Below are 21958 nucleotides of genomic sequence, written 5' to 3' on the forward strand. Positions count from 1 at the left end.
CCAACACGAGTTATTTTTGCATTTACTTTTACTAAAAGCGTCTTTTTGAACAAATTTTGGAAATGTTGCTCTATTTTTGAGGCGTCGCTAATACGCATTTAAAACTAATGTCAAAATAAATTCATTTATTTTGTTTGGGATTATCAGTAAATCATAGCCTACTTTAATGTATTGTATTTGTATACAATACCTTGCATGTATAAACATAATGTTGGGACTTTTGTCTGATAGTGCACATCCAAATAATCACTATCGTCACTGGACTCGTCCCTCATATTAACAATTAATTCTGGCACTAGTCGACTTCTCTAAACATTTTCTTCTTCGATGACATGTTCTACACAATTTTTCCCACTAGAAATAGATATTTTTTCTACTTCACTTCTAATTAATTCTATTTCTCTAGAACTAAATTTCGGCGAGGTGTTGTTTCTTCTTAAACTGGGTTTCAGCTGTCCCCATATCAATTCTATTGGATTAAAATTGCAGTGATATGGTGGAAGACGTACAACCTTGAATCCCCGCTCCAAGAACTGCCAATAACTGCTTCTTTGTGTAGGAATTTTCAAAATACATAGCATTTGGTATTTTTTCCGCATGTTGGCGTCGTCCATCACGACAACACTGTTTGGTGTTTTTAACATAGCATATCAACCTATCTAATGGGCAAATTCAACCTGAAATCGAGTTACCTAAAGTAGGTACTGTGTTAGAAAGATTTATGAAAAGCACACTAATATGAATTTAGTTTATTCAAATAAAATTTCCCTACTCTTAAAATACAATAGTTATTGTCGGTTCTTGTCGGCTAACATCTTAAATACGGCCATGGATTGTGCTACACGTGCTGAAAAGAATGGTCCCTTTCGCTTTACAATAGGCGGAACTTCAAGTCATTCCGAAGTCAAAACCATAAAAGGTTGCAAAAACGGTATATCGTTTGGTGAACTCTACGATACTTAGCGATTCGGAGAACCCGAATAATAATATCAAGTCCATTTGGTTCTGAGAACGACGCGACGGCGACATAACGCACAATCTAAATAAATTACATTACATACATTACATTACATACAATTACATAGATGACAAAAATTTGTTAGGATAACACAACTATTTAAATTCTCAGGCAAGCTGGAAACTAACCATAACCATATTAAAATATACAATATACAATAAAGTCTGGTTCTGACAAAGCGCGAATAAAATAAAAAATATATTATCTTGTTACTGCATCATAAAATATCTGCTCTTCTTTCCTAGACCTGATACAATTGATTGATAGATAATATTGAACACTGTTCCGTATTTGTTGAACATTATAATGGATAATTCTCTTTTGAACTATATATTATATACATTTCTCGCAAGGAACATCGTCTTTGTCAGATATATGTCGCCCCAACTGGCACTTGTATAACTATCTCATACCTCCAACGAAAATGTTTTTAAAGTTTTACTCCACAATCTTTCCCATATTACTATGTTCTTTTGCATGTTTGTCATTAAATAAACAAGCAAAATTTATAGCGAGTACCAAAAGCTAAATGTGTGACCAAACTGAAATCGAAGAATGTAACAATTTTTCTAAAAACCTTGGTCACGACTTAATAAACACACTTATTGGTCAATGCTTCCGTAAAAATCACGAAGCCGTCTCAATATGGCACTGTGTTATTACGGGAAATGGATTCGCGTTTACTGAGGCGAGTCACGTCAGCTGAAACTAAGGTGAGGCATATATTCCACGTAATTTTGCACTGTTTCAATTTCTTTTTAATCTAAATTCTGACGTCGCCGTAGCATTGATGTCTTTTAGCTTCTAGCTTATTACATTTGTAAGGGAAAGCGAACATCAATGCGAATCCAATAGCTTTCTCACGGCTAGATGAACTCAACGCATTAATATTGTATTAAATTGACGCCTATAACAAAAACACAATTTAAGGCGAAAAAAATTTTATTAACAAGCATCACAGACAATCAACAAGTCCACCTAATGATCGGTTTTGACAAGAGGATGGATAACAACCGAGGGGCCCACGCAACCAGTGCGTCCGCAAACAAAATCGTGAAAGTTACTCTCAAGCGTCCACATTAGCCTCCTGTACCCTGGTACCACTTGAGTTGCCATCCTGCAATCGTCACCCGCTTGTACAAGAACAAACTTGTCCTTGCTAAATTCGGTACACGTGTTCCACACGTAGATGTCGCTGTGGCCCTTGAATCTCACGAACAAGTTCTCACCGTTATCCGTGCCCAACAGTACCAACCCCGTACCTGGAGGTTTCCTGCCCACCTCGACTACCGCCCCGCAGGCTGAACCCTGTTCTAAATATTCCGCTTTAATGGAGAACAGTTTGGGCGAACCGAGGTAAGTGAAATACAGAACGTTGCCGCTTTCTTTACGCGCAAGCTGAACGTAGAGGACGTCTTTAACGCCGCAACCTTCGGAAACCGCTGGCGGAAGCACTAGACGGTACCCAGTTTCCGCTTGTAAGTTGATTGCGATCAAAGCACCGGCTCCCGCGTCAGAGATGAAGGCTACCGGGCTGCCGCTGGATGTGATGTCTACGATCAAATATTGCAGATTGCTCTCGTTGGTTGTGAATTGCTCCAAGCTAATCGACTTGATCACTTCGCCTGTTTCGGTGTTCAAGCCCCAAAGTTTAGGAGCACACCTGCGAACGGGCTGTTCCAAAGTATTGACGATGCCAGTATCGAGAACCCATAGGTTGTTCGCAGCGTCCAAGGCAACGTCCACGGCGTTTTGGATAGCTTTGCAGTTACCTTCTTCTTGTATGTTCCAACAGGGGTAAGGTTCCAGACTGGCCACGCAACCTTCGGTCCTCAAGGAGAACTTGGCCAGAGTGAAAGGCACTCCTGGGCGGAACTTGGATAAAGCGACAATGGCGTAATCGTTGAGAATCTGGAACCTCGTGGGGATAATATTTTTGGGTATGTATCTACCGCTTGAGGCGTAAATGTTTTTAGTGCTAGGACAGGGAAACAGCACATTGTATCCGGACAGTTTGAAGCTGAGATCTTGTATGAGGTTTTTGTCGCAACAAGCTGCGTGAGCGCCCACGGCTAGGGCACCGATTACTATCGCAACGGAGTAGATGCCCATGTTAAATTCCTACACCTGAAAGCAAACAAGAAAATATTTTTTTAAAGTCGTAGGGGTTGACGCTGAAGCTACCTGACGTACCTGGTTGTCCCAAGTGAAGCCGAAACGTTTGTACGGGGTTCTCAATCCACCCGTCATTTATATCGAAATTCGGCAAATGTTTCTTGAACCTGGGTCGTGCTATGTTTAAAAATAATTCAACGAATATTTTTTATTGTCATAACCTTGAAATTGGTTGTTATAATTCGAGTACAAGCGTTCGCTTCGGTGTCAATTCCATAAACAGGAAAGTGCTTCCCATTGTGCTTCCAATGCAACGTTCATGTTTTAGCTATTGGGTTTTCGGGTTATTTTGATTTGCCATCTCGTAAAGCCCGACATTTTCAAGCTTGTTAATAATTGAGGCAATTTGGACAAACCCGTCCCGTCCAATAGGCAAGAAACTAAACCTGGACGTTATCTGGATAATATTTACGATGCCCAATTTTCAATTAACCCAACTACCTCACACTGATCACCAGATTATAGAGAACATACATTATATAAGGAATATATATTACATAGAATTATATATTTCCCGAATGATTCTTCGAAAATCCTAAAACAACTCGAGGAAATTTTATAAGCTGTGCCTTGGGTATCACTAGAACTTAGAGATGCGATGGCAAAAAAAATTAAAGTTTATGCGTAAGAGCTAATTCAAACAAAAGGGGAAATGCAGAATGTAAAGTTACAAACAACAACAGCATTGCCATATGGTACTTACAAATGTTGCTAGTTTAAGGAATACAGGAATACTATAGCAATTGACATCATGGGGAATCTTAGGTGCAAAATATGTAACTGAATTAACGGAACTTATAGAGGGCACTAACTGTGGCGATTTGGCGAAATAGAAAAAAGTTGAATAGAAAAATTTAAAGAATAATTTAATTTTTCGTTTGAAAATACATTCTTGTTCGATGTCCTAATTCTTAACCTCTCGCAAATACTTGCTACTAAAATATTAGTACTGGTTGTCGTTTTTTTTATATAAGGCAAGTCTGACTTAAACTTTAACCAAACTTAAACTTTAAACTTAAGACTTTAAACTATTTTGATAAACGCCGAATTCAAAAGCTTCAAAATTCGTGTCTGAGGATGAATATTTCTTCGTTCTGCAGTTCTCTATGTAAAAATACTAAGTATAAAATCTCATCCATACCTCTTTATCGCTGTCAAGTACATAATCTTAATTTACGATTTACTCCGCGAATGCATGGCAATCGAAGTTTTTAAACGTCTCTTTTTAAATAATTTACCAAATAAAATATAAAACTTTAGCAACCAAAAACGCTTTTAAAAATAAACTTTTTCAAAAACTACTTAATGAACAAATTAAAGAAATTTGTAGGTAAATGTGCGCTAAATGAATAAAAATATTATTATTATCTTTTGTTTTACGCTCACGGGAACACTATACTACATTGTTGTTCGATATAAGTTACGACTTATAAAATGGAAATTTATGTACTTGTTTTTTCCTGTCTCTTTCGGGATAGATAGTCAAAATTTTAACTTGTTGTTATGTTGTTTATAATTTAAATAAACACCTTTATTCCTGCAACCGTATTGGGATATATACTACGGGTACATTAATATGTAATAGTTTTTTTTATTAAATTATTTGCATTATTTTACACTTAAGTCTTTCATTGTTATTATTATTAAAATTTTAATTAAATTTTCGCAAAATTGCAGCATTAAAAAGGATTAATGTCTTTTATGGAAATAAAAACCTATAATGGTACTCTTTTTACCCTATCGCCGCACCCAGGAATAATTATTGAGCGAAAAATAGCGATTAAATAATCAACTCTAAATTATAAAAAAATACGCTGCTGAAGTGAAATAATGGAAATTATATCGTTGATAGAATCTCAGACGGGTCTCAATTTTTCAATACAAAAATATAACGAAATAACGAACAATTCTCGTAAAGTAATTTTCTGTATTACAGAACAATTACCGATAGTAATTACAAAATCAAGTCATGAATAATTATTCGCGTGATGCTTATTGTTTTTGAATGGTAAACAATGAGTTCGACGTGGATTTTATTTGCTAGTTATGGTATTTAGCGTGTTTGTTTTGAGAGCGCCAATTTCGACATACCATACGCATGAAATCGCCAAGCAATCGTTCGACCATTTACATATATGAGAAAATTATTTTAAGAAATTACCAAATTTGCGAAAGCTTTCTCGAGGAAATAGATGACGCGTACAAAAATAATCGCAAACACGTTTCATAGTGTTAAAAATGTTAAAGAATATTAGCTTCTCTCAACTGCACTAAATTCAATTCAAAATAAGTACTTAAAATTTTTATAATTTTTTGGGACGATATGATAACAATTATTAACTGGACTATAACTTACTTTTATTTATTTAATGACTTAGCCCCTCTATAATCTAGCATTTTAATTTAGTTTTATCACTTGGTATAAAGTCATTTGAGCAATAAATGTCGAAAAGTCTAAGAGACCAAACTCTTAGAGAATGTTAACAACATCACGTGGTCTAACCTAACCTGAAACAAGAATTACACAGCACGCAACAAGATCATGGAAAGGGATTCGTATTAAAATTTAAATTTTATATCATTATATATTGAAAATAATAATAATTCTGTCTGAATAATTCCCTAAAAAGTTTTTAGGGTTTAGTTCCTACGCCAGATATTAGGTAAAATAATTATAAATAAAATCCTAATGAAACGAAAACTCTTGCAACTGAAATATTTACGATTTTTAACTTCTAATATTTCTTCTTCTGTGATGAATTTAATTGGCAGTACCAGCCATTAAAGTTGATGAAAACCCAATAAGGAGTATATATGTTATTAAGTTTCCTAGATTAGTTCTTTACATTCTTTAATAAGAAGCTGTTTCTAATGGAATTCTCAAACTTGGGGCTTATACAGTCCAAACTTGAGTAAGGGTTATTTTTTTGGGGCTCCCGGGTCCATTCTCAGAAAGTATTTATCTTGCAGAAGAAAGCTATCCAGAGTTTGGTGTGTATACCTCCGATGGAGTCATCTTTAAATACTTTCAAATACACACTTGACAATCTCAATTAAATTAATTGTTGTTTTTAAGAGGAAAACTCTATATCAATTTTCCCGTTACTATTTTAAGTGCTTATTTAGATGTCTAGCCTATAAATTAGTCTTATAAATGACTAAATGCTCATTAAATTATATTTTCATGTTCAAGTTATCAGTTTTCAAAATGCGCAAAAATTGAAAAACATCCTATATTTCAGGTTTCCCTGTCAAAACGGTCTCACGTCCACCCTGTACACTCCATAATTAAATTAAGTTGAGTGCAAGGCGGCATCACATAGGTACGGAAATTTCAGTTACAAAAATCTGCAGGTTAAAATGGACCAAACTTGAAGTTTGCCGGGCAGCAAATGTTGCTGACCCGTAAAAAGATCCATTCATGAATCCGTTTGCGGTGCACTTGGAAATGTATAGGAAGACGCGTGTCGTGGTATTTGCAAACACCATCGATCGTTGACTTTCCGTGACCTTTAAATATCCAAACAATTAATTTAATATATAAGGCGTCGCCAAGAACGTTGTCTCACACTCCGTTATTCTTGTTAACTTTTAACAAGGTAAGTCGATTTTACTCACTTCCCTTATTTTCTCCCTTAATCAAAACGATTACAATTTCAGAAGCCATGATCTTGAAAAGCCTCGTATTCGCAACGGCCGCTGTCGCCTACGTGGTAGCATCCTCGTGCGATACCATCGAATGGACTGGTGGACCGATCGAGTTCCCATCACCAGAAATCAAGTCCATGTACAAATCCAGCGGCAAATACGACCCCAGACATTTGATCGCCACCCGCGGGCAAATCTTTCAAAATGATCTCTACGTAGCGCTGCCCAGGTACAAGCCAGGAGTGGCCGTTACGTTGGCCAAAGTTTGTTTGAAAACTACAGCTTGCGAAGCGGTTTTGACCCCTTTCCCGTGTCTCTCTAGTCAAGAGATAGGCAACTGCGAGGCGCTGCAAAACGTGGTCGACTTATTCGTAGACCCATACGGGATCTTGTGGGCTTTAGACATCGGTGTGGTAAACACTTTAGAGCATCCTGTCCGAAAAGCCCCGCCCAAAGTGGTCGCTTACAACTTAAACACCGGCAAGAGAGTGAAAAATGTCGATTTGTCCGGTTTGGTAGTGAAAGCCTCCAGGTTGCAATACGTCCTCGTGGAATACGACGTCAAAGGCAAGCCGACCGTCTACGTCATCGACGGAGCCACCAGATCAATTTTGGTAGTGGACGTCGCTGCCAACAAAAGCTATCGTGTAGTTCTTCCCAATGCCGTTGTTGGCAACAAGCGCGACGTCCTCTACGCCGTTTTAGTTCAAAAAGGCTGCGGAAACAATTTCATTATACTGACTTACTTGTCCAGCAACAAGATATTCTCCATCCGTACCGATTACCTAAGAGCCGGATGCGTGCAGGGTAAAATCGAAAGTGTCGGCGTCAAAGACTGCAAACTGGTAGTCTTGGGCACCGACGGTGGTTCCGCCGTATTCTTCAGACCCGAAGGTGAACAAGAAGTTTATAGATGGGATACCAACGAGCCCTTCGCTCTAGGTAAGCCGGTGTACGTAAGCCCGCCGTGCCATTTGGCCACCCACGTCGTGCCAGACTATTTGAGGCGGAAAATGAGAGTGCTACAGAGCAATTTCCCGGATTACATTCAAAATACAGTCGGTTGTGGTGCCTCGCAGTTGGTATCCCTCATGGTCAGCGAACTTCCCAAGTGAGGCGCAGTTTACGTGTGATATAGCAAATAATAAACAACTTTTAGTATATCTCAGTATTTTTATTGAAAAACATTAAATGCTAAGCTCATTTGCTGATTTCCCGGAGTAATAAAAAAAACATCACTGATATGGTTGCTGGAAAATCCAGTCCAATAAGAAACATCATTTAGAAAGAGAAACAGCAGCTTACAGAAGCAAAAAAAAAAAACAATAAGGCAACTGATAAATTCTCATTCATTTTTAAATTCATTTCAATTCATTCAATTTAACTGAAAATGCATCAAAGTTGGCACCAATTCATTTTTTTAATTTATCTTTTAATTCCCGGCAAATTTTAATGACTTGTAATTTTTTATAGAAACAAAGCAGTTATCAACAATCTAATAATTATTGATAAATTAGAAATTAATAAGCAAATTGTTCTAAAACTATTTAATTTTCTTTCTATAGATTCATTTAAGAAAATTAATCAATTAAGAGTTGTGCAATGTCACTACGGAATGAAATTCTTCAGGCAAGTACGACGAAACCAAAAATATTTTGTGAAGGTTTGGCAAAAAAAAGAATTTTTGTGAGGGTAAGTAAACTTCGCGCTTCAGAGACCTTTCCCAAGGACACGCTTTAATAATTTTTTCAAATTATTTTAAAACACTTCAAAATCTTTTGTGACAAGCATTAGTCGATAAGTTTTCAAAACTTTTTCTGTCGCCTAAAAATTCATCCACAATAAAAATATACATTTTTGCTTAAAATCGACTCATTAGAACGCGTCTTTGATTGACATTAGGTTAAATGAGCCGTTCATTTTGAACGTGACTTAAGTCCGTTTATCTTTAATTTGAAATACTTAAGGTTTTGCGTTTTTACAAAATTGAAAATATACGTAAGATATATGGTTGACTTGCAATGTTAAATCGCATTGAAATGATTTAATTTTATACATCCTATTAAAAAGTCGCTATTATTAAGTGTATAATATGACCTTGCTTACCCTAAAAGGACTTTCGAAATAAATATTTTTTTTTTACAAAAAGTGAAAGAGCCTAAGTCCGTTACATATAGCTTAAAAATAAAAAAAGTTAAATTATATTTTAAGATAATCGAAATAAATTTAGTAGCAAGTTATTCGCTAACATTCTCAGTATGCGGGAGTGATTTGAAACAGTTATGGCGTTTCGGAGGTATATACCGCAATAAGTCCATCATGTGTCGATATTTTAGTGATGTGATGCATCTTATACTTTTATATAACGATGGCAATACAATATTCCCAAATTTTTTAGATCTACCCCGACGTGGCAATAAATTAAGAATTTTAAGTTCTGCGTTCTCATCCATAGTTGTTTTGGTTAGTTTTCTTAAAAACCTTTGTTTTGTAAACTGCTTCTTCCAAAAGTCTTGTTGATATAAAATCATCTTGTTTCATTTAATTCAGTATGAAAGTATTACCTTTTCTACATTTTTTAATTATATTATTATAATTTTGTGGCAAATACAATAACTGATTTCTTTTTAACGACATTTCTGTAACACCAAAATCTCTGACATTAGGTAAAAATAAATGCCCTGATATTAAAAATTTGTGGTCTATGATTTCCACATCATTTCCCATAGATAGAATTTTTAACCACATTAAAGATATTTTGATGCTTCTGTTTTGTCCTCCACACATATGGAATGATGTGTTTTTCACCTTTTAGGGTTTTTAAGTGTCTCAAGAGGCATGAAGCCACTTCTTATGAACCTCTAGAAGCTTTTGTTTCATCCCAAACGTACATGTATATATTATCCTTGTAGAAATTGTTTATGCCTAAATTTAAAATATACATGTTACATTTATAATAAGCCATTGAAGTAGTTAACTTTGGAAATCGTAACGCTTTCTGCTACCTTCAAATGAATATCATGTTCTTCCATAAGTTTTTCTGTTCTTCATGGTTTTCTGATGCTTTGACTTTAATGTTTAATAGATCGCGTCTTTGCGTGGTTGGTGGAAATGTAGATTAAAATAATTATTGAATATTTTTCTATAAGTCCATTCATTAACTGCTTTAATAGTATATTATGCAACAAGTGCGGTAAACGGCATTTCATTCACGAGTTTATTTGACATGAGCGGAGCGAGTGTTTAATAAACGAGTGAGTTAAAAAGTTTACCGAACGTGTTGCATACTATACTTTTTCTATGACCGTTAGTTTTTAGGTACATTTTCGCAAAACAACACGAATACATTCACTGACATGACTGTGAGAATTGACAAAAGTCAAAATTCAAAGCGTGGGAAATATCTCCGAAAACATCCGATTGCTTCCAAATTTGTGCGGTAAAATTCCGGAAATGTCCGAAGTGGCTCGGATTCGTGGGAAACGAAACTGACGTGGTAAAGTGACGCTTCCCGCACGCTAGATCGATGGGTAATTAGGTATTTTACAGACGGGAGAATAAAAAATTATTTTCTTCATAGTGAAGCTCATAAAAATTAAACATTATTTTTATTCAGGACGAAAATATTTTCTGTCGGGATTATGGTCCCTAGTATAAAGGAATTCAAATTTCTGTTAATATGGTTTTGAACAATCATAACTGCTTCGTCACATATTTTTCTCGACGATCCATGCAAACGCCGACATAAATCGTTGCCAACGTTTTTAGATTTTAATACACGTTTCAATCGTCCTTCGCTTATTTGAAAAGTATCTAAAAATATTTTTTTACAAACAGCAACTTTGCCTGTTTTACAATTTAACCAATACGTAAAATTCTCATTTCTACATGAACCTTTTCCGTTTCTCTGACGTCTTATTTTTACAACACTGCGTCCGGTCGCCTCGTATAGCGATATATTATGCTTATTAAAGTCTCCTGAGGTTTCAAAACATTTCGAAAACACCTTTTCTTTCTGTTTCATTAAAAATTTTCAAGCAGTCTTTTCGGCATGGCAATCTTTATTTCGAAAAACTTTGGCAGGAATAATTTTTTCCCGTTTGTGTATCGTAACTTTTCCCTAAATTATGTTTAATTAATTGTGTTGTGTGAATCCTTCTTTGAAGGCGCTGTTTTGTAAATTCTCATTCTCAATTATTTCCTCTTCCTCCGTTGCAGAAAAATTAAATATTATTCTTTATATTTCAATTTAAGATCAAAATGTAATTTAAGTTACCCTCATCATTGCTTCCAACATTTTGGGAAGCACTTTTTGACATCGTCAATAAAAATTGGACTTAGGTCACTTTCAAAATTAGGATTTTCAGTATTTACATTATTTTGAAAAAGAACGTGATATAAAATTTTCATATGTACTAAGTATATTTCAATACCGATTTATTTTTTGACAGTTCAGCATAAATTATAAATGTCACAAGTGCCAACTTGATAAAAGATGAAAATGGACTTACGCCACTTTCAAAATACATGACTCAAATATAATTGAAAGCAAAAATGTTCAAATTATCCTAATTTTCTTTAGATTTGGATAAATTTCACTAGATTTAGTTAATTTTAGTTACTTATTGTCGCAATATATTAAGGTTCAAAGAAGGCAAAATATTTTGTGGAAATAAAAGTTTTAAGATGGAAGCGTTCCGATGTTGTCTTCGGAGAAACTAACTAACTGTGTTTTGATATCATCTGGTATTCCAAATCATAACATAGCGCGTCCCTCTCATTTGTTTACGTAATATCAAACATTACAACACCCTCCACGCTTCGTTACAGTAAAAGTTTCCGGACTAATTTCAAACTACAGATCTCAAACTACAGATTTTCGTAAGTCAAAATTGAATAAGAACGATATTACTAGCCGATCAGTAATTTCCCGGTGATATTGTGCAACATATAAACGGATTTCTAAAATTAGGATGCTAATTACAAGTTGGCGGCAATCATCTCTCCGGTATCGTGCGGCCATATTGTATTCAAAGAAAATATTTCCTATAGACCTGTAATTTGTAACGACGATAATTTTCAGGTAATATCATCGGTATTTCTATCGCCTAAAGAAAATTATACGAAATCGTTGTCTCCACGGATAGCGTGGGGCATTTAAACGGAAAATTGTCCTTATTTAACCGCCATTTAAAAACTTATGTCCGACTAGAAATTTCGAACGATAAATACGGATTAGGGTGACACGCACTTGCTAAGCCAATAGGGTTAGTATGCCCAATCCTTTGGCCAATCGCGTGCGACTTTGCATTATAAAATATTACGGTTAGGGACGTGTGTTTGGAAAAGAGGGACTGACTTCCAAATTAAAACATGCTGGAAAATTATACGACTTTCGTAGTTGATATTTCGTGGGCGTTTAAGCTGACACCCCTGTCGAAGTATCGTCGAACATGTTTAAATTTACGGTGAGCGAATTCGTTTTATTTGTTGTCGATATTGTTGTTCGCATTACGCAAAAAAATATATATATTTATAGGTCGAGCGGTGTTTGAAAGCTTTGCTATTGTTCCTGACGTTTGCATCAAAGGCGAAAGGCGTTGTTTCAGTCGTCAGGTGAGTAATACGGCGTTGGCATATAAATAAATTTTTAATGCTGTTAAGCTTTTGGACATTGCACATGTACCTAATTAGTTTACATTTTATAATTCTATTTATATACGTCAGTATTGATGATTCATTTTTTCACTACAACCAACTTCACGTGATATCGAATAACTGTATGTATTTATGCAGTTGCAGAATCCTTTTAAGTAATTCAGCATTTTCATCATTCCCTTTTAAATTTCCCATATAAATTCCTGTTATTTTTTATTTATTATTTTTGCGCTCTCTTGGTGTTGTTGGTAGTTAGTATATTAAGGGAGCTTTTACTTTATTGCTCACTATGCTAGTGTCAAAAACTCTCCTTGTTACGAAATGAGACAACACTTTTGCATTTTTTTTTTGTTAGATTTGATTTCAGGAACTAGGTGTCACGAATGCGACGTTATAGAAATCAAATCCAAATTTTTTCTTCAATTACAATAAAGTCACAGCAAAATCTACCCTAAAAGTATCAAAGGGTTTGGACGATACTGCCTTTCCAACTTCGAGGTGTTTTATAAAATATTTTCTTAAGTGGAACAAACACCGTCCTATTTAGAAAAATGTAAGATATAAAAGAAATGTGATGTCCTTATAGTATTCAAAATGAACCTTAAAACACTCAAATACTTTACTAAGGTTTTAGTAATTATTTAATACAGGAATATAAAATCAAATAATATATTCTGTTCAAAAAAACCTATTTTTCTACTCCCTACTGTAAAATACCTAAGTACTTATACACCGATCTGGCGTGCGGAAAGAGTCACTTTACCACGTGAGCTTCTTGACCCACGGATCTGAGTCACTTCGGACATTTCCGGGGTATCACCGCACGGCTTGAATTTTGGCGCTTGTCATGTCAGTGAATGTATTCGTTTTGTTTTGCAAAAATGTACCCAAAAACTAACGGTCGTAGAAAATGTATAGTATGCAACAGGTTTGGTAAACTTTTTAAGTAGCTCGTTCATTAAACACTCGCTTCGCTTGGGCCAAATAAACTCCTGACTCAAATGTAGTTTACCATACTTGTTGCATAATATACTATTTCCTTATTTAAAGATTTTTTCAAAATTCTGTTATATAAAGAAGGCTAGTACTAGTATATTTTCTGGTTTAGAAATGAATGAAACTACTATTCAAATTTTTGAATGCCTAATACGTATTTATAATGTATGGAGACAAGTAAATAATTTGTGTTTTTTCAGATCGCTGTATATTATCCAGTTGACAAAATCAGACGCGATGACATGTCTGGAAATCGCCATTAATGCGGCTGCGCAGAGGTTTCAGGGAAACCGACACCATTTACTGCAGATACTGATCCAACTTATAAAAGAAATCGCGTGGACCCCTCTCAAAAACGACCACCAGAATCCGTCGGCTATAACGTATTCCTAATCATTTTTTTTTTCATTTTCGTAATGTAAACCGTTCTCACCAAAATCAGAAATAAAAATCGTCCAATTAACATTTTTTTTTTAATTTATTGTTACAATAACGAAGTTTCAGTGTTGTGAAAAACATCGAGAAACTTGTTAAACCTCATTATTCGTATCGCGCGCTTTTTCAAAGTGACACTTTGCGAGTCCAGCGCGACCGATTGATTCATAAAATCGCATTCCCGCGGACTGAACGGATTCACCAATGCCCAAATTCCTCTCTGCGGTCCTGTGAATATTCTAGAAACAAACGGCATCCTCTTGTAAGACTGGGCAAGCACCTGGTGGTATTCCGCCATCATTGGATATCTAAAACGGTGTAAAGATTTTTGGTTTTTCTACGCGTTGGAAATCCTTACCCGGTTGACCATCTAACCACAGCATAATCTCTGGTAAGGTAATAAATCAACCCGTTTCTGTAATCGGTTTCTAAAGCACTGGAAACCCCCAATTTGTGGCCCAAAACGGTAACATTTGCACTCTAAAAAGTACCGCCGTTTTGCTAAATCCAAATTTGCCGCTTCGACCAAAACATACCGCAACTTCGCTGATCGGTTCCGCAAAATTGGTTGTGTTGGTTGAAAACATAGTCGTGGACTCTGTTGACGTGAAATATAGTAAAGATTTGTCTTTCGAAATTGCTATAAAATCGGCGTTGATAGGTAAAAACTTGTTCGCTTCTACGAGAGCGAATTTTCTCCACTCCATATCATCCAGATAGATGACGACGATTGAATTTTCTCCGGTATTTCCTACAAAAGCCCTGCAAATATTGAAAAGACTACCATAACGCGTCAAACGACTGTTGTAGTTTGCAGACCTTGAAGTAGGAATCCCAATTTCGTCGTCAATCACAATAGTATTGAGCATTTTCCCGGATATTCCTGATAACACTATGTTTAAATCGGAGAAAGAATTTTGAAATAGCATGTAGGCTATTAATTTGGGAGAGCATGCCTCGTTGCCCTTATCCAAGATCCATAACTTTGATCTTCTTGTTTCGATATCCAGCGCAACTGCATTCAGCAGCTCACTACAGTTACCCTCTGTTTGGCCACTGATCGCTTTGATCCTATAAAACCCCGTTTGCCAAAAACAGCAGACGATTCAGAACAGAATATTTGCCTTAAAACTCCCGAAATATTCTTTTTTTTTATGCGCAATTATTTGTTTAAATCCATTCCATTCAGTTATTCAAAAAGCGTTTATTTAATGTACAAAATTTTGATAGTTCCCAAGAAGCTGTCTTTTTCGTAAATTTTAGGTATTCGTATTTGGACTGTGTTAAGCTAACTGTGTTAACCCCTTTTGATAAAACCAGACCTACCTTGTCTTCGATAACGGATGACTTAATTCAGTCCACGAAACTTCTAGAACCGTCGGATGTTTCACCCCATTAAAACAGGTTTTCCTGGGTAGTGCCAAAAACACTTTATTAAAATAGATCGCTATATCTGACACGTAATAATAATCATCAAATCCTTGACTGCTCAAATCCCAGCAACAAATCAACAGACATTTTGTAAACAACAGCAAGGCATATTTGATAGGGCTCATCATTACGAAGCGAATGCAACGACAGAAAAATATAGGTGTTTTGGTGACACTGCAGATATGTAGCACAATATCGACTGAAGAAATTAACGGTACGATATTATACTTCTAAACCTTTTGCTTTTGTTTATTCGAAAAAATTAAGAATTGGCATTTTTTATATGTTGCTTCAAACACATTTTTTAAGTCCATAAAAATAAAGATTAAGACATCCGTTAGCTTTATGCAAACAATGGCAATAGACACATGGTCTTTTGACTCAATTAGCACGTTTTCTTGGTATCTATACCATTTAAAGCTTCTGAAAATCGAAAATCTTATGCGTGGAAACTATGATTAGTAAGATGGTTTGATATTTTCGATACAAATGTTTTGAAATTATTTTTCGTCAGAAAAAAGTTCATAATTGCGCCATCTCGCGCCCATTAGAAGAACGAAACAAAAATATAGAACGGAAACCTAGAACCAAATCATCATCTAAGGAAACCAAAACTTAGAACAAGTTAGAAGCAGAAACCACTGCAGGAGAAATTTAAATAAATGCAATTTTTGAATTAACTATATTTTATTCAATAAGTTATAAAATAAATTTTATTTTCAAAACTTATAGCAATTATAATTGAACAATATAGGCATTAGGACAACCTAGAATTTAACAATTTTACTTGGCTTGGCAATTCTGTTACCAACTGTAGCTCTATGTGTATCAAAATCATCAGGATTACTATCACCAAGAGTGCCCACATTGATACCCTGCTGCAGCTGTTGCTGCTGGACTTGATAATTTGGACAATCCTTTTTTAAATGTGTCACATCTCCACAAACCTTACAGGACCCTAAAATACCCAGATTGAGACAAAGAAATAAAATTTTGAATTCATTTTCTTAAATTACCCCCTTTAGGATAAAGCCCGCGTTGATTGTCCGGACATTGTCTTGATATATGTCCTTGCTCATTGCAAATGAAGCATTTAGCAAATTTATAAGCATCTGCTCTAACAACTTTGCATTCAAAATGGGTATGCTCTGTGGATCCGCATTTGAAACAAATTCCCGTTCCCGCCGATTCCACAATTTCTCCTTTGCCTAATGCCGGACACTCACTCAAATTGTGACCAGATAATCTGCAGTTAAAACAAACCTAATAAAATAACATCATGAAATGGTTACATTTAGCCACACGCTTGGACATACTTTCTTCTTTTCTCTGGCAAGTGCTTTTTCAGCTTTTCTTCTTTCCAATTTTAAAGCAACTTCAATTTCACTCCTGGGCACTCCCTTATTTATCATTTCCTTTTTTAGTTTTCTTAGTCGATCTGCATCTTCTTTTTTAACAGGGAAACCTTCTATGTAGTCTATATCCACAGATTTTCCATTTATTATCATCCTTTCTGGCAATGACTTCTTCCTAGAAGGCTGAGCATTATCTCCTATTTTATTTCTTTTGTTTATCATCTTGGGGACATCTTTCTGCAAAACCCATTTGTTGGACATTAATCACCTATTATTCACCCTAAGTAAAAATGCAAACCTTGTGTTTTTTTGCCAAGACATGAGGGATTGTAGATTTATCATCAATACTATTTCCAACACTGTTCTTACTACCTTCCTCCAATTTCTTCAACTCCTTAAATTTTTTCCTTTTTTCTGCTTGTCTTATTTTCTTCTGCTTCCTCTTCTCAATTTTGGCTAGTACATCTTCAGATAAGTTGGAATTAGGATCACTGTAATCATTGTTTTTTGATACATTGTCCTTTGAGGCTTCTGAATTCAACTGGCTCAATTTCAGTTCCTTAAATTTCTTTCTTTTTTCTGCCTGTCTCATTCTTCTTTGCTTTTTTTTTTCAATTTTTGACAAATCCTCAGCTGCATTTTTAAAAAGTGAATTTGAACTTTCTATGACATTTTCATTAACATTTTTTTCCACTTCATTCATTTTTTCCTTCTTTTGTTTTAATTTTTTCTTTAACTGCTTCTGAGATCTGTCCTTTTTTTCAATTTTTCGTAAACTTCTTGGAGACTGAGGCTTAGCTTTAGTTAATTCACTTTTGTTCTCCTCAAAATCATGAAATTGTTCTTCTCTAACACTGACAATTTTCAGTTTCCTTTTTTTTATTTTTTTTTCAACAATAACTTCTTTTGGACGATCTTTCACACCACATTCTTCTGGAGGCTCATCGCTATCATTTTCCTCTAAGAATTCACCTATAGATTTCCTTGCATTTAACATTAAATGTGGGCCATTTGTGTTGTGAGAACTTTTTTTCAAATTGTCTGCTGTTTTGCCATCGATTCTCATTTCTTTACTGTCAAAGTCGGCCCACGTCACATTTCTTAACTGTTCTTCCTCACGTTCTCTCAAAAATGCTTGATAATTAGCTTCTCTTCTCTGAAGTGCTTCTTCACGGATATTTTTCTCCAATATATCTTTGTTACTGCTCAATAACTGTTGTTTTAATTCACTCCACGATGTCGCAGCCTCTGGTATTCTTTCATTTGAAGCTTTTGAACCCTTCGATCGAGCAAATCGAGTCATGGTACAATAGAAATTACTGAAAGTGTGTTTGAAACTAAAGGCAAACACACCTTTTAAACAAAAAAAAACTAGGTTAGAGCTCAAACTTCTTCTTTCAAAATGCACGTGCTAAAAGATATCACAACTATTCCGGGTATGGTAGAAAGCCTTAGTTCGAAATTTATAAGTCATGAAAAACAAGAGGAAGAAGACAGGAATAACCAATATGGTACAAGAGGTTTAAATTTCAATTAATATGTAGTATGGGAAACTTAAGAATAACATTGATTACAGAAATATCAAAACTGGCATATTATCATCTTTGAAAGCAAAAGAACTTTAATATATTAGAATGAAAAACAGCAGTACTTGTTTTGCTTTTGTGTTAGCCTTTTTATGTTTTAATAATGCTTTGGCAAACAAGGATTGTTTAAAATTGGACTTTTCCGTAACCCAGGATATTCAAGGCTATGGTTTTCATAGGTTAGCATAACCTGCCTCATGTCTCGAAACATATTTTAAATATCCTTTCTAGAGTTGCAAAGTGGTTAATAGAAGCGTCACTGAATAAAGAACAATGGGTGAAATCACTTTGTGAGATCATTTTTCACCTGAATTTGCCTCCTCCACTATTCGTCAATCCAGACGAAGTGGCAGACCTTAAACGCTTGAATAAAGTTAGTTTTTATTATCACTATAACAATAACCTAACATATCGTATTTTGTAGCTTGATGTAGTTATTGATGGAGCTGTTGATATTGAGGTACCTGCACATAAAGCTACTGAGCATAATGTTTATGTGTTCTTTAACAATTCCCAGATTGAAAAACTTCCACTGTCCTTACCAATACATTTAAGGTATCAACGGGCACAAATTACTGGAGGGTAGGTACAGAAGCACAGAATTTCACACACCAATTTTAACATAAAACTCGAGTAAAACAATATTTTGCATTGTTATAGATTTGCTAAAGTGTCTTTCCCAAAGCCAAGTTTATTAACATGGTGTCCAAAGTCGCAACATAAAATTTGTGGAAAAGAAGTAAAAGCTCCAGTTTTACATATGACATCAACGAAAATATGGTACAACATTAGTTATAAGGCTGTAAGTTAAATTTTTAATGATACAATGGATATATCATAGTTTATTTTTTCAGTTATTTGATGATATCGAATTGTATGTTCCTGTGGGTGATTTAGACCACTATCCAATTGTGGCCATTTCTACATTACTTTTGGGTTGTGCTGGTTGCATTTATATTCTTTCCATTTTATCCACAACTCATTTGTAACACTACTTAAAACATTTGACACATTTTTTATTCTTTATAAAACAATGTTTGTTATTTATAGCCAAATCCATAATTATTAAATCGGTCTCACTACAATTATAGCCTTTTTGTACACCCCAACCATTATGTGTAAAAAAAATGTAGATATAAGAGAAAAAATGTGGCTAAGCATTTTGATTACATTTATTTATTTTATGTATATGAAATATTACAATAACATTCTTTAATGTATATAAATAACAATATTTTTCACAGATTATTTCTTTTGGCATACATTAATTTAAATTTAGCACATTTAAGTGTTAAAAATAAATTTATCAACATTTCAAGTAGTCTCATATATTTAAAAACCTGTTTAATTCAGTTTGTCTTGTCTCCTTTGAGTTTGATCTCCACAAGTTTTAATTTCTTGTACTTCTGTTGTATTAAAATCAAGTTAACTACATTGACAACATAGGTTCCGATGCATACTAGGCACAAATCTGCCAGTATAAAGTACAATATATATGCAAAATACAGGGAGGCAAAGTTGGAAAGTGTTACCAGTACAAGGGTTGACAGTACACTGACTTTTGTATTAGATTGTACTAAAAAAAAAATGAAGAAAAATTAAAAAATTAACAGGAACATTTTATAGGTACCTATAATTAAATGATACTTACCTAATGTTGCTATCATGCTATAGAACATTAGACCAAATAAACTGTTAGGCTTATACAAAACTGATTTCTTTCCAAATATTCCAAATCCTTTACCATACCTAAAGCGTAGTTGGAGGTCATTAAATGATTAATATATAGAAAAAAATGAAAAATTTTCAAGTCTATGAAACTTACTCTGACCCAAATGCTTTAGTGCAGCTGACCTGAGGATTAATATCACAAAGAGGTTTGTAGTTCCTATCTTGTTCCATTTTAAGTTCAACTGTGTAAGCGTAAAGAGACAAAGCCAGTCCTATAAGACAGGATAGGGTCAGCAGTGCATTGTAAATCTTTACACTCAAACCGATCTTTGACTTAATAGTGTTTTCTTCAGACATTTGGTAGGTTTATGCTATGCTATACTATAGATAACTGGCAATCACTACAAATATTAGTTATTAAATATATAAATACCAATACAAAATAAATTTTTAAAATTCTGTCACCTACACTGCTTTTACCACAGAACATGAACAGTAACGACCAAAGAACAATATTACAATGAAAACATGTCAAAATTTTTAATTTTCGCCCTGCACCTTCGCCGTAAATTCAAATTTCCTTCGAATGTTTGACAAATACAACTGCATATTGTCTTTAATCGCAAAGCTTTTAGTTTTTTTTTTCAATATTTTATTTATTTTGATTTTTGCTTACCAAAATATGGGTACGTATAAATAATAATAATAGTTCAAAAACAATTTCCATAAAGTTATACAAGAATCGAGTACATCTTTCTTTGCAAGCTTAAATAATTATTATTCAAAAATTGTGTTAATTTTGGTATGCTTAGCCCACTTTCTAGGTAATTTGTGTATTTCTAATATATACTTTTACCAATCAATGCAGTTTCTTATTTTGGTACCTAAGTTTTTAAAAAAAGAAATATATTTTTCATACACAATGTTCCCAAGCCTCTAGCTTTGCGCTACAGGGGGTGAGTTCACTTATATTGCGATTGCAGTATCCCCTATTCCTAAATTCTATATCCTATTGTTCCGAAATGAGGGCTTGTAAGGGAACACGGCCTTCCGTTGGCAATATGGCAACGATGCACGCTCTGCATTTCTGCCGCAAGGCGGCGCGTCCGTAGCGCGACATTTTACAGTATTGACTCTGTTAAGACCGTTGTTGTAAATATTGTTTATTTTCGGGTATTTCGGGACCTTCTCGTGAATTAAAGTGTGTGTCGAGTGTTTCGGACAGTGTAAAAAAGTGTGTGCGATGGTTATTGTGCCAAAGAACTAATGGAGACGTCCGTAATTCGCGTAAAAATTCCGCCATAACAGACCGAAAGCCTCCTCTTGACATGGCAAGAATGGTTCGCCGCAGAGCGAGTGCTTTTAATGAATGAGCCATGGAAATAGAGGTAAAACAAAGAAATAGAAGGCGAAAACGCGCTCAGCGTATGCAGCAAGAATTAAAGGAAACAAAAGCTAACAAAGCTAACGCCGACGAAAGTGAGGCCGAAGATGTCATCCCGAAAAAGCCCCCCAGACCCCCCAATCGACGAAAAAAACAAAAGGAACTTCTTAAAGAACCCCTATGTGAGGAGGATATTGTCGATGGATTTTCGATCCTACAGTTTAGGAGCTACGAAGACTTAGAGGTACCTTTGAAAAACCATCTAAATTTGCATAATTTTGGGAACCATGTTTCCGACGGCAACCCGTTGAAAGTGCATTTTTGAACGAATTTTGAATGAAAATGCTAAGGTTTACAATAAATTTGCGAATTTAGTTAGTTTTCTTATAAATAGTCCGTTTATTTTTCTACGCCAGCTTGTTTAAAGATCGATAGTAAAGGAATCCTTTGTTAAAATTTAGGTTATGATTAGCAACATGGGTTTTCCTTCAATTTTTTGTTCATAATTTAATGGTTTCCTATTTTGTTCGGTACGTGCGTTCAATAGTTTCAAACACGCATATGCACAGCAGTTTTGACGCTGGTTTGATTTGACAAATAT

The 21958-nt window shown here is 34.9% G+C and overlaps 7 protein-coding genes across 12 annotated transcripts in view; 3 read left to right on the forward strand and 4 right to left on the reverse strand.

The window, feature by feature from the left end:
• Nucleotides 1-1953: 1953 nt before the first annotated feature.
• LOC132699289 (protein yellow) lies at nt 1954-3305 on the reverse strand. The gene is made up of 2 exons (XM_060665924.1): nt 3212-3305; nt 1954-3145 (listed from the first exon to the last, which is right to left on the reverse strand). Exon 2 carries the CDS (start codon nt 3128-3130, stop codon nt 1997-1999), a length of 1134 nt encoding a protein of 377 aa, XP_060521907.1. The 5' UTR covers nt 3131-3145; nt 3212-3305; the 3' UTR covers nt 1954-1996.
• On the forward strand, nt 2837-7956 carry LOC132699290 (major royal jelly protein 2). Its single transcript, XM_060665925.1, has 3 exons — nt 2837-2958; nt 6436-6792; nt 6854-7956. Exon 3 carries the CDS (start codon nt 6859-6861, stop codon nt 7954-7956), a length of 1098 nt encoding a protein of 365 aa, XP_060521908.1. The 5' UTR covers nt 2837-2958; nt 6436-6792; nt 6854-6858.
• A 5993-nt stretch (nt 7957-13949) lies between these two features.
• Nucleotides 13950-15534, reverse strand: LOC132699508 (uncharacterized). The gene is made up of 5 exons (XM_060666262.1): nt 15257-15534; nt 14750-15001; nt 14467-14692; nt 14289-14410; nt 13950-14238 (listed from the first exon to the last, which is right to left on the reverse strand). Exons 1-5 carry the CDS (start codon nt 15487-15489, stop codon nt 13980-13982), a joined length of 1092 nt encoding a protein of 363 aa, XP_060522245.1. The 5' UTR covers nt 15490-15534; the 3' UTR covers nt 13950-13979.
• A 519-nt stretch (nt 15535-16053) lies between these two features.
• On the reverse strand, nt 16054-18140 carry LOC132699194 (putative leucine-rich repeat-containing protein DDB_G0290503). The gene is made up of 4 exons (XM_060665772.1): nt 17015-18140; nt 16678-16953; nt 16378-16624; nt 16054-16319 (listed from the first exon to the last, which is right to left on the reverse strand). Exons 1-4 carry the CDS (start codon nt 18017-18019, stop codon nt 16129-16131), a joined length of 1719 nt encoding a protein of 572 aa, XP_060521755.1. The 5' UTR covers nt 18020-18140; the 3' UTR covers nt 16054-16128.
• Nucleotides 18141-18197: 57 nt separating this feature from the next.
• On the forward strand, nt 18198-19374 carry LOC132699196 (uncharacterized). The gene is made up of 5 exons (XM_060665773.1): nt 18198-18481; nt 18534-18675; nt 18727-18884; nt 18963-19104; nt 19157-19374. Exons 1-5 carry the CDS (start codon nt 18351-18353, stop codon nt 19289-19291), a joined length of 708 nt encoding a protein of 235 aa, XP_060521756.1. The 5' UTR covers nt 18198-18350; the 3' UTR covers nt 19292-19374.
• An 89-nt stretch (nt 19375-19463) lies between these two features.
• On the reverse strand, nt 19464-20458 carry LOC132699605 (vitamin K epoxide reductase complex subunit 1-like protein 1). The gene is made up of 4 exons (XM_060666417.1): nt 20443-20458; nt 20128-20374; nt 19954-20051; nt 19464-19878 (listed from the first exon to the last, which is right to left on the reverse strand). Exons 2-4 carry the CDS (start codon nt 20328-20330, stop codon nt 19652-19654), a joined length of 528 nt encoding a protein of 175 aa, XP_060522400.1. The 5' UTR covers nt 20331-20374; nt 20443-20458; the 3' UTR covers nt 19464-19651.
• A 634-nt stretch (nt 20459-21092) lies between these two features.
• The window catches only part of LOC132700117 (autism susceptibility gene 2 protein homolog), a 117724-nt gene continuing 116858 nt past the window's right edge, over nt 21093-21958 (forward strand). For all 6 annotated transcript variants that reach the window (XM_060667239.1, XM_060667242.1, XM_060667240.1 and 3 more), the window contains exon 1: nt 21093-21601. In XM_060667239.1, the coding sequence (XP_060523222.1) occupies nt 21350-21601 (252 nt within the window). In that variant the 5' untranslated portion in view covers nt 21093-21349. The remainder of the gene's footprint in view (nt 21602-21958) is intronic.

This window comes from Cylas formicarius, unplaced genomic scaffold (genome assembly GCF_029955315.1).
Source record: "Cylas formicarius isolate icCylForm1 unplaced genomic scaffold, icCylForm1.1 PGA_scaffold_3__17_contigs__length_32017465, whole genome shotgun sequence".
Taxonomy (NCBI): Eukaryota; Metazoa; Arthropoda; class Insecta; order Coleoptera; family Brentidae; genus Cylas; species Cylas formicarius.